General features: G+C 46.7%; 1 protein-coding gene and 1 long non-coding RNA gene across 3 annotated transcripts in view; one reads left to right on the top strand and one right to left on the bottom strand.

Annotated features, from left to right (window-relative positions):
- Positions 1-4,861, bottom strand: part of LOC148150648 (uncharacterized) — a 73,270-nt gene extending 68,409 nt beyond the window's left edge. Inside the window, exons 1-2 of the long non-coding RNA XR_015754307.1 lie at positions 4,736-4,861; positions 3,739-3,837 (exon numbers count right to left, since the gene is read on the bottom strand). This is a non-coding gene — a long non-coding RNA (uncharacterized LOC148150648). The remainder of the gene's footprint in view (positions 1-3,738; positions 3,838-4,735) is intronic.
- On the top strand, positions 2,953-11,032 carry popdc3 (popeye domain cAMP effector 3). Of its 2 annotated transcripts, XM_087982676.1 has the most exons (4): positions 2,953-4,626; positions 5,048-6,637; positions 7,797-7,905; positions 9,911-11,032. In XM_087982676.1, the coding sequence occupies exons 2-4, from the start codon at positions 6,075-6,077 to the stop codon at positions 10,190-10,192; spliced, it is 954 nt and encodes a 317-aa protein (XP_087838802.1). In that variant the 5' UTR covers positions 2,953-4,626; positions 5,048-6,074; the 3' UTR covers positions 10,193-11,032. The 2 variants fall into 2 exon arrangements, with proteins under 2 accessions (XP_087838802.1, XP_043542969.1); XM_043687034.2 differs by having other exon boundaries at positions 2,953-6,637.
- The last annotated feature ends 1,286 nt before the right edge of the window (positions 11,033-12,318 follow it).

Raw genomic sequence — 12,318 nt, 5'->3', positions numbered from 1 at the left:
ATGACTGCCTCTGCTAAGAACTCTGTCAACAAACACATCGACTTGGACCCCATTTACCATCCTCAGAAAAAATCTGAAAATGAACCTTCCAGCTCAGCAAGCCAACTTACATGCAGATTCTGTCCAATGTTTGGATTTTCTGCATGCCGAATTTCAAGGTATGCAGAAATTTTATGAAATTGGTTAGATTACAGTTCATTGCATCCTTGTAATTGTGTTTCAAAAAAAGCAGTAAATATCAGTTGAAGGTTGGTCTTGCTCATGAAAACCTAACAGATAGGTTAAGGCAGGAGTAGGCCTTGAACCTACTCCAGCATTGAATAAGATTATAAATCTGATTACCTCACATCCCTGCCTATTCCCAATAACATTTTACTTCTTGCATGTCAATAACTTGCCTACCTCTGCCTTAAAAATATTCAAAGGCTTGACTTTACTACCTTCTGAGGAAAAATGTATTATGGGCCAGACAATATATAGAGAATATATATTAAGAAAATAGCCAGACCCCAACCTTTTAGATTCCTTTAAGTTTTTGTTTAGATTCCCAACAAGTCCGCACCGACCCTCCGCAGAGTAACCCACCCAGACCCATTTCTCTACATTTACCCCTGACTAATGCACCTAACACTATGGGCAATTTAGCATGGCCAATGGACTGTGGGAGGAAACCCACGCAGACATGGGGAGAATGTGCAAACTACACACAGACAATTGCCCAAGGCAGGAATTGAAGCCGGGTCCCTGTGAGGCAACAGTGCTAACCACTGAGCCACCGTGCCGCCTCAAAGGCCAGGTATAAGGCATTGTGTTCCAGATGCAAGTTGATTTGTCAAACTACTAGGTTTGATGCAAAACAAACCTTATTCTTACACTATAGTTAAAATATAAACAAAAGGAAGAAGGAATAACAACTCTATTGGAAAACTTAACAGAATAATAGATTATTTAACTACTAAACATTTAACTGTTCCAATATAGTATCCGGGAGAAAGTGAGGACTGCAGATCAGAGCTGAAAATGTGTTGCTGGAAAAGCGCAGCAGGTCAGGCAGCAACGAAGGAATCAGAGCTGAAAATGTGTTGCTGGAAAAGCACAGCAGGTCAGGCAGCATCCAAGGATCAGAGCTGAAAATGTGTTGCTGGAAGATTCCTGAAGAAGGGCTCATGCCCAAAACGTCGATTCTCCTGCTCCTTGGATGCTGCCTGACCTGCGCTTTTCCAGCAATACATTTTCACCAATATAGTATCAGCCAATAAATCCACCCTTGGCAAAGGTAAAATCTGTAAAATACATTGTCTTTCATGCAATTCTCCAGTCCAGGATGAAAGAACATTAAGGGGAGATTCTGACTGTGTGAGAGAGAGAGACCTCAAGTGTTTTGGTGTAGGACGGAGAGATGTACAGCAGTTTCCAAACCCCAAAGTTAAACTAAAATCCTGGTTCTGTGAGAGCTTGACCCCATCCATTCAGGCTGTTTTTGTTGTTCCAACATTAAAAAACCTAAGGCCTCACAAGCTGTTTATTTTATTGGCTTGGAACAGACTGCTCAGACCTGTATCTCAACCGCCCTTCATTTAAAAAAAAGGACATATACACTTCTTAAAGCTATTGTATCATCTCAGGTGTTCCAAAGACTCATGACCTTCTCTGAGAATAATGCTTCCTCAGTTAAAAATCAGTTGTACATTTGAGGGTGACCCCTAATTCTAGTTTCTTCTACAAGAGGAAACGTTATTCTATATTCACTCAGTCAAGCCCCCTCAGGATCCCATGTTTCTATTGGGTCACATCTCATTCTTTGACACTCCAGCAGATATCGGCCTGGCCCATACAACCTATCCTAACAAGACAACTAGCCCATTGCTAGTATTATTCTAGTATATTGTTTGTGTACTCATGAAATAAGGGGGACAATACTGTATACAGTACGGCAGATGTAGTTTCATCAGTGCTCTGTATGACTCAAACAAAACCTCACTACTTTTGTGTTCAATTCCCCCTTGTAATAAATAATAAAATTCTATTAACTTTCCTAATTATTTATTGTACCTGCAAACTAACATTTTGCATGCATTGACACCCAGATCTGTCTGCATCTCAGAGCTTTGCAATCTTTCACCATTTAGATAATATGCATGTTTATTCTTCCTATTAAAATGAACAACTTTACATATACCCATGTTATTTATTCTTAATTTACCATATTTTAGACCACATCACTTAGCCTATCAAAAATCCCTTTGTACCCATTGTATGCCTCCTTCACAACTTACTTTCCTGTCTATACTTGCATCATCAGATTTAACAACTATACCTTCCATCTGTTTATTTAAATCTTCTGCATAAATTGTAAGAAGTTAAGGTCCCAGCACAGATTCCAGTGACACACTACTTGTTCCATCTTGCAAACCAGAAAATTCCCCATTTGTGTACTACTGTCTGTCTTTACATGTTTTCTGGTTTAAAAGTATTGAGAGATACCTGGATATGACTGAAGGTAAACAGGAGTGTGGTGTTCTGTGATGGAGATTATTTAACCAATTTGCATCAGTATTTTAAACATGCAGGTCACAAAACTGATTTGATTTATTATTGGCACATACCTAAGTACAGTGAAAAGTTTTGTATGCAGTACAGGCAAATCATAATATACAAAGATCACATGCTGATTGAACAGAGGGAGGAATACAGAGTTACAGCTGCAGAGAAGGTGCACAAAAAACAAAAGCAACCTTTGATTTTAAATTTGTGATGTCCATTCAGAAGTCTAGTAACAACAGGGAAAAAGCTCTTCTTGAACCTGTTGCTACATGTGTTTAAACTTTTGGATATTCTGCCAGATGGAAGAGTTTGGAAAACTACTTCAACAAAGGTAACTCTGAATTAAATCTTTACTTGTACTCCTGTCAGATGGTATGATATAAGATTAGTTTGAGTCAAATCCTTCTTGCACTGTACCACAGTGCTAAAGTTCTCAAGTCAATGCTTTACAAACCTAACAGGATATTCTATTGTTTTCAAATCTTGTGTCATATTCCATAATACACCAATGGAGGGAAATGATGCCATGATAGTATTGTCACTGGAATGGTAATCAAGAGGCCAATACTCTGGAAACAAGTTCAAATTCCATCGGGGCAACTCAGAGTCATAGAAATGTACAGCACAGAAACAGATGACCATGCTGACCAGATAAACTAAATTAATCTAGTCCCATTGGCCAGTACTTTGCCCATATCCCTCTAAACCCTTTCCTTTTCAGATACGTTTTTTAAATGTTGTAGTTGTACCAGCCTCCACCACTTCCTCTGCCAGCTCATTCCATACATGTACCACCCTCTGTGTGAAAACTGTTGCCCGAAGGTCCCTTTTTAATCGTTTCCCTCTGACCTTAAATCTATGCCGAGACTGTGGTGCTGGAAAAGCACAGCAGGTCAGGCAGCATTCGAGGAGCAGGAGAATCGATGTTTCGGCGTAAGCCCTTGGTCAGGAATGCCCGAAAAATCGAGTGTCCTGCTCCTCGGATGCTGCCTGATCTGCTGTGATTTTTCCAGCACCATACTCTGGACTCTGATCTCCAGCATCTGCAGTCTTCACTTTCTCCTCAAATCTATGCCCTCTAGTTCTGGATTCCTCCAATTCAAGGAGCAAAACTGTGGAATTAGAAATGTCTCAGTTATGGCAAGCATAAAAATATTGTCTTACAAGTTCAGCCGGTTCATTTGATGTCCTTACCTGGTCTGGTCTCCATGTGACTCCAGACCCACTGAAATGCAGCTGACCCTCAATGCCCTCTGATATGGCTTAGCAAACCACTCAGCTGTGTCACAATTGCTAGAAAGTCAAAAAGGAATTAAACGATCCAGCATTGACCTAAGCACCTGAAATGACAACTGCACACATTTTTATTTTAAACATACACTTCATTCGTGTGTATATATATATATATATATATATACACACACACATAGTCACTAAAGAAGTTCAGTTCTGAATAGTCGCATAAGAAGAAAACAAACATTGGAGTTTGACTATCCAACAAGCAAACCAATGTGCAAGATTATATTTACATATATTTGAGGTACTGGGAGGGTCCGACAACTGAACAGACCCCCATTTGGTTTCGACAGAAAATCCTGGACAGTGGTCTTTCCCCACCGCAGCTGCCCTACAACGGAATACTAAGTTTTGTGGAAGCTGTCATGTGGGGGACTAGTCGCAAAACCTGGAGAGCTGTCTCACAGCCATACTGACTGAATCACTGTCACTGACATCGCCATCACTGTCCCTGGGTATTCTGTTATGACAGACTCACCAGCCCATGCAGCATTTTAGTATACAACTGGAAAGCTTTAGTCTTGCGTTGCAACATTATTTACTACTTAAAGGACCTTGGTTTGCACTTATTGGCCATTAACTTTGCTTATATGGTTACTTTTGACAGATCTGCCAGATCCATGATCAATTCCATGTTTGTATTGTTAGCAATGAGAAGAGCTCAATGTGCACTCACTGCCTGAGGGTCTGGTAAATGCATAATCATTTCACGTATTGAAGAAGTTTGGCAAATGGTGGTATGAGGGGCATGTGCACATCGAGACGAGCCCTCGCGTATGGCACGAGGTGAGTTGCTGCTCTTCACTGCCAGCAGCAATACTCGGGTTAAATGGCCCTTCTTTCCGAGCTACAACCATTCTCTGATTAGGTGAAGAGTTGAGCTGTGTTTTCTCACCAGGTAACGAGTTGGACCGAAGGGTCTGTTTCCGTGTTGTACATCTCTATGACTCGATTTCTAACCCCCGGGGCTGTTATAACCATTGGATGCTAACTGTTGCTTGAGGCCCGCGTTGGATTGAATTGTCACATGTTGTCCTGCTACTGAGATCGCGGTGACGCGAGCTATTTATTTGGAACTATTTTTAATGCACTAACAGGGCGGTTCATATATCTTGCTATATATAAAGTGATTAATGCTGCTGCTAAATCTGGATGGGTGCTAGTTAACCCTGCACACTCCTTAATCCGTGCATTTTCTTTTGTTTAGGACAGCAATGTTTCTTATATGAATCAGAATACCAGGTACAGAGTAAATAAAGGTGTATAGATTAAATTTTGTCTATCATAATGCTTCGGCCTGAGGGAATGGACTTTATAAATAGTTCTGGCCTCCAAGCCGAGGGTGAGAGCAAGTCTCAGAACTCGATGGTGTTGCTTCCAAACGGCTGGAACAACGGATGGTGTCAAATGGCGAGAATATTTTCGAAGGCTCCTTCACCCAGTCTCAATGTGGGCTGCAGCGTCCGTGCTTTAGGAAGGAATGGAGGCTGACTTACTGCCTGCTCGCACCGCATCTATGTAAGTGTAGGTGGAGGCAGTGAGTAACAGAGTGCACTGGCCAAAGACCCAAAGCAGTTCCTTACGGCAGCCGAAGGCCGTGAGAGCAAGGTCACAGCTCAGGAAGTCTAGAAGAATTGCTCTGTTGAGCGGAGGAGACAGGCTCGTAAAATTGCCATTTCAGGGGTAACTTCAATTGTTGGACTCTGTGAGATAGCTTCATCCACCTCATCCCAATATCCACCTTGTCACTAAGTTTGCTCCTGTATTCTGCTTTCAGCCCACACCACAGATACCAGAAGATCAGAATAATCCGCGGGAAGAAATCTCTAACCCTCTGCGTTCATTCTGGCATCTGGAAAGTCGCCCAGCCTTCAGGTAGAGAAGAGCCGAGCCCCTGCCAATCCTTTCCAAACTGCTAACAGTGTCCTCTGCGGCTGTTCCGCGACTTGCAATCTCCACAGCAAGAAAGTTGAGCTTTGGACGAAAAGGCATTTGAGTAACCGGGGTGGCCACAAAACGGATCTATCTGCACTCGGTGTGATGTTGACGAGGAGCTGCTCTGAGGCGGCTGCTCGCAGTCAGTGACTGTGCCCCATGCTGTCTGTCTAACAGCACTGTCTAACTGCACCTAGTGGCTCTCAGACACCTCCGCCTATGCCCTCTGCTCAGGAAAAGAGGTGAGAAAGGCAAAGCGAGCGAGTGCTGGGGGAAGCGATGGCTGCAGCTCTCCCTAAATGAGCGGGGCGGTGCTGCAGCGTGGGCCCCGGCCTGGCTCAGATTGTCCTTGCAGCCAGTTGCAGGGCATGGCCAGCGGGAACAGCTCGGTGTGGGAGGCGCTGCTGTTACTGCCTGCTCAGGCCTCCTGCCCCAGCTGGAGGCACAGCATGGAGGGCTCGGTCTACCAGCTCGCCAACATCTTCTTCACCCTCGGCTACATGGGCGGCAGTGGCCTGGTCGGCCTCCTGTACATCCACCTGTTCCTGGCCTCCGGTTTCCTCTGCACCTCGGTCTGGGCGTGGACCGACGCCTGCGCCGCCGATATCTTCTCGTGGAACTTCGCGCTGCTGGCGGTCTCCGCCGTCCAGCTCAGCCACATCGCGTACCAGCTCCGCAGTGTCTCCTTCCAGCACGACCTACAGAATCTGTACGGAGCCCTCTTCCAGCCGCTCGGAATCCCCCTGAGCATCTACAAGAAGATCGCCACTTGTTGCACCGTGCTCTCCCTGGAGAAGGATCACTGTTATGCCATGGAGGGCAAAACCCCCATTGAGAGGCTCTCGCTGCTCCTGTCTGGCAGGTTCGTCTCTCTCTTTCTCTCTCTCATTGTCTCTCTCTCTGTGTGTGTGTGTATTTCTGTCTCTGTCTCTGTACCTCTTCCTCTATTTCTCTGCCTCCTGTCTCAGTGTGCATTTCTCTGTCTCTGTAGGTCTCACTGTTTGTCTCCGTCTCTCTATTTTTTTCTCGCTCTGTTTTTCTCTCTGTCTCTGCTTCTGTCTCTGTCTCATTTTTCTGTGTCTCTCCGTCTCTGATTTTCTCTCTCTCTCTCTCTCTCTCTGTCTATCTCTGGTATCTGCGGCTCTCTTGCTGTCTCTGTCTTGTCTGGGAACTGAGCCACTTCTTAAACAAAAAGGCAGAATCTGCTGGAGAAATGCGGCAGCTCTGGCAGTGTCTGTGGGCAGACAAACAAAGGGTTAACATTTCCAGTTCAATGACTCTTCATCACAACTGTTCTGAGTTTCTCCAGTAGATTTTTGCTCCTGATTTCCAACATGGACAGCGTTTTGTACTATTTCACCCAGGCGATTGTGAATCTATGGAATTCCCTGCCCAGTGAAGTAGTTGACTCTATTTCAGTCAACGTTTTTAAAGCTAAGGTAGATTTGTTTTGAACAATAAAGTAATTAAGGGATACGGTGAGAGGGTGGGTAAGTGGAGCTGAGGCCACAAACGGCCTACTCCTGCTCCTAGTTCTGTTGTTGGTCTCAAAATCATCCTGTAGCGACATGCAGCTGGGGACACAGGGAGTGGGGGCGGGAGATGAGGGCTGGCCAAGTCTACTGCCGTTGGTGTCCATTCAAGCTCACACCGTGAAAATAATCAAAATCCGGATAAATCTCAGGATGTACCTACCCCTATTCCCCAAACTAAGACAGCCCAAAGCAGTTTGATCGTAGATTGAATAGGTGCTTGAGATTTGTACATGTTCTGGTATCTGATAGTGTTCACCAGAGGGGGAACTGCACTGAAGCCACAAATACCCAGAAAGGAACATGCTGCAGGTCAGCACATCCATGCGGAGAGAGGGGGAACAGACCGAGTTCACTCTCTCCACCAAGCTGCCTATTGCTGACCATTTTCCCCAAGTTCTCAACCATTTACTGATTCAATTATTGCTTCTTTTTGATAGCCGCTCCTCGACTGTGCTCATTTCGCTCCTCTCTCTTGTTCCTTAACAGGATTCGGGTGACAGTGGACGGGGAGTTTTTACATTATATCTATCCCTATCAGTTTTTGGATTCTCCAGAATGGGATTCACTCAGACCGTCAGAGGAAGGGATCTTCCAGGTAAGGAGAGGAGCGAGCTCTTGCGAGAGTCACCTAGTCTTTGTAATGTTTTCGGGATACGGGGTATCATCTCAAACAACGTGGGCACATAAGCGCGCTTCTAAAATATTGTACTTGAGGAAGTTCCAAGCCACATTCCCCCACACGGTTGTGAATCTACGGAATTCCCTGCCCAGTGAAGTAGTTGACTCTATTTCAGTCAACGTTTTAAAGCTAAGGTAGATTTGTTTTCAACAATAAAGTAATTAAGGGATACTGTGAGAGGGCGGGTAAGTGGAGATGAGGCCATTAAGAGTTCAGCCATGATCTTATTGAAGGGCGGAACAGGCTCGAAGGGCCAAACGGCCTACTCCTGCTCCTAGTTCTTATGTTGGTCTCAAAATCATCGACATGCAGCTGGGGCCACAGGGAGCATCTGCAGTCCTTGTTTGTTTTTTTACCTCAGAATAGAGGGGCCATTGTAAGACTGAGATCAGGAGGCATTCCTTCTCTGAGACTTATGAGTCTTTAGAACTCCTTGCCACAGAGAGCTGTGGGGACAGAGTCTTGGTCTATATTTAAAACTGAGAAGGATAGATTCTTGATCAGTGGGAGGGTTACAGGGAAAGTGGATGTGAGGAATGCTGGATCACCCCTGTCCTGTTGAACTAGAGACAAAAAAAAAGCAGATGCTGAAATCCAAAGTAGACAGGCAGGAGGCTGGAAGGACACAGCAAGCCAGGCAGCATCAGGAGGTAGAGAAGTAGACGTTTGGGGTGTAACCCTTCTTCAGGACTGGGGTTGATGTGAGGGGAGCTGCAGATAATGGGGATGGTAGAGGGTAAGACCTAATTGGTCAATGGGAAGAATGAATCCGTTGGTGTCAGGGAGATGTGGAGGGGCGGTGGGGAGTGCTGGGAAGGGAGGAGGAGGGGCTGGGAAGGGAGTGGGGAGGATGGGAAGGGAGGATATTTGAAATTGGAGAACTGAGTGTTGAGTGCTCCGGCCTGTAGACTGCCCAGGCGGAAGATAAAGGGTTGTTCCTCCAATTTATGGTCTGATTCGCTGTGGCAATGGAGGAGGCCATGGATGGTCATATCAAACAGGGAGTGGGAAGGGGAATTAAAATGGGGCAGTGACTAGGAGGTCCGGTCGGCCACTGCAGGCCCCGCTGTGATGCTCGGCGAACCATTCTCTGGTCTCCCCGATGTAGAGAAGACCACATCGGGAGCTCCTGAAGCAGTAAACTAGGTTGGAGGAGAGGCAAGGGGAACCTCTGTCTCACCTGGAAGGACTGTTTGGGGCCCTGGGTGGAGGTGACGGGGCTGGTGTACCAGCAGGTTTTGCATGTTTTCCCGTTGCAGGGAAGGTACCTGGGGGTTGGAGGGTTGTTGTTGGTGGGGAGAATGGCACAAATCAAGGACTGTCAAAGACTCGAGGGGCCGAACAGCCGCCTCCTGTACCTATTTCTTGCAGTCCTATTATGTGTCATCGTGAAATGGCAAGAGCCAGCCACACCAGTGTGTGGGTTGTTATGGTTAAGGGGGAGTCCAGGAGGTATCAGTGGTCTCTGTACAGTGCACCATCACTGGGCCGCCACTGTCCACCGTCTGGCGCCCTGGCGTGAGCCTGGGGACGCGTTCGGGGCGTTGGTCAAGCCGGAACCCTGCACTGGCTGTTTGCTGGGAGGAAGTGTGCTTTGGGCTTCAGAGTGCAGCAACTTGTTTGGCTTCGAAGGGCGGATTTGGTTCCATCGCACATGGGCAGGGAAACTGAGTTTCAAACGTTCACAATTCTCTGAGAGAAGGAATGCCTCCCGATCTCAGTCTTACATTGGCCCCTGGATTCTGAGACTGTATCGCTTTGTCCTGCACTCTGATGGGGGTCGGTCAGCTCAGTTGGCTGGATGGTTGGCTTCCTTTTCTCTGGAATTTTTATTTTGTTTGAAGGGTTATACGATGGTCACCGTCGGTGCAAGTGATGTTTTGTCTGCCTTTCTGATACTCCCTTTGCCCACCCCGTCCAGGTGACCCTAACAGCCGAGACCAGCTGTCGCTTCGCAGCCTGGAGGAGGAAGAAGCTGTATTTGTTGTTCGCCCAGCACCGCCGCATTTCCAGGCTCTTCTCGGTCTTGATTGGGAAGGACATTGCCGACAAACTGTACTCACTGAATGACAAGGTGTGCCTGAGTAACGGGCTGCGCTATGACCTGCGGCTGCCGAGCTTCTACCACCTGGCGGTGCCTGTGGGGGAGCTCTCAGAGAGGAACCCCCCCGGGCAGCAGCAGCAGCAGCAGCAGCAGCTCTGAGGCGCCTTCTTCCCCAACCCCCACGGCCTTCCAGCCTCCCGGGGAGGGGGATGCAGCTCCGCGCCCCTCCTCCCACCTGCCCGCAGCCCCTAGACCCCGTCTTGGGGGCGGGAGAGGGGAAGGGGAACTGAGGATGGGAATGAGAGAAGCGATCGGAGATTTACCTTGTGATTGACTCCCCACCCTCCCACTCTTTTGAAAGATGTAAAGTGGGGAGGGGGGCAAACAAGAGAGGGGTGTCTGCCCTTGGCCAGCCAAGTGCCAGAGCGGTGGTGTGTTCCTGCGAGTGACAGTCGAACATTACAGAGTCAGTGCCCCCTTCTGAGTGTCTTGAGTTCGGGTCTCCGCTGACTTTTAGTCTCTCTTGGTGAAATATGTGGGAAGGAAGTCTTTTTTTCTTTAGACAAGCTGCCGTGCAGTGTGGAAATTGGCGAGTGTGTGTGTGTGAGAGAGAGAACATTGCTGCTCTGTGCACTGACAGTCACCCCACTCCCAGAGCCGCAATGGATCCTTGACTCTCTGCGCCTTCCTGCTGCTGCTTCGCTCTGCGATTCCGTGTCTTTTCCCCTTAACAGCAGCCTGGGCTGGGCACACTTACAGCACGGCTGAAAGGACAGACTCAGACTCTCCTGGACAGGAGGATTAAATGAAGCTCAGGTTGGAACTTCCTGATGGTTTCGTTGACTTCACTTCCCGCTTTATTGTCCAGGGAGACCAAATGATGTGGGGAAGGTTCGACGCTGAATTTGCACTGAATAACGTACAAGGACGGCTTCCATTAACCGAGAGATATTGCCTGTTCAGTTGCTATCAATAATTACATTTACTGTGAAAGAGAAAGGCTGCATCCTTGATTTTATTTTGGTCATACAATACATTAATGGTGGTTACTGGACATAGGCGTTCAAAGTAATCGATGTAATTGGCACTTTCCGACGAAAGCTGTTGAATCAAAATAGCGTTAAAAGGAAAGACGGTGTTGGATCAATCCCCAGGATTGCCAGTAAACGATCAGAAATGTTCCGGCAGGTTAGATGCAATATCAAATGACAATCAGCGCTTTGGTCCCGAGAATTGACTGAACTATAAAGGTCCCTTCTGGAGAATCCCTCAGCTGAAGCAGTAGCTGTGAGCACCATCCAATTCCCAGTTGCTTAGAAACACAAAGCAATTAAAAGTCTTATTTCATAAAGCCTGAAAGGGGTAGATTTTTGTTTCGTTTGGAATTTGAACCAAAGAGCAAATGGGTTTCGAGACAGAGTCCCCGTCCAGTATTGCCGCATTAAAACTCCAGGGAGTGCTGAAGCCATCGTGCCCAGGGGCATATTCCTTCAAAATTGAAAATCCGAGGCCAAGGGACTTTCAGTTTCCAGCCACAGTAAAGAGCGAAACGAAGGTGACGCGTCAGGAATTGGTTTGTCAAAGTTGCAAAGCTAGGCTGGAGGCTTAAAAAAACCCGAGAAATGAATGAAAGGGAAACACTTGAGGGAAATAAATTGTTCTGAAATCTGGGAAAGAAACGGCCAGATAGCGACTGTGCCCCCAGGCTAGGGCCAATAGCATGACTATCAGGAGAATCGACGTTTCGGGCATCAGCTCTGATGAAGAGCTTATGCCCGAAACATCGATTCTCCTGCTCCTGGGATGCTGCCTGACCTGCTGCGCTTTTCCAGCACCACACTCTCGACTCTGATCGCCAGCATCTGCAGTCCCAATAGAACGACTATGTCAGACGTCATTGTAGGATGGTATATTTGAAACTAGGAGGATCACACCAGCTAAACACTGAACATCTCTGTATCAGGAACAGCTAGATAAGAAAGGATATCACCGAGAGTTTAAAAACTAACAGTGAGTGAGGATTTACCCACCAGCTGCATCCAGAAACACAAGAGAGTGGTGGGTGAACACCCTCCACTATTTCAGCAGTTTTGAAATCCTGGGTGGACTTGGACCATGCAGAAACTAAGCAGTGATTGCAGGATAGTAAAGGGTTAGGTATAATGGAAGAGAGAGAGATGTGGCAGCTCCTTTGAGGTCAATGAAGAAAGGGAGATCTTTAAAAAGCCTAGTGGGTGAGCTTCGATCCCAGGGAAATTGTGAGAAATAACATCTGTTAAACAAAA

The sequence above is a fragment of the Chiloscyllium plagiosum genome, unplaced genomic scaffold (assembly GCF_037043375.1).
Source record: "Chiloscyllium plagiosum isolate Xiang-an unplaced genomic scaffold, Cpla_swu_hap1 HiC_scaffold_3, whole genome shotgun sequence".
Taxonomy (NCBI): Eukaryota; Metazoa; Chordata; class Chondrichthyes; order Orectolobiformes; family Hemiscylliidae; genus Chiloscyllium; species Chiloscyllium plagiosum.
The sequence above is the reverse complement of the archived record's forward strand: the minus strand, read 5'-3'. Positions and strand labels throughout refer to the sequence as shown.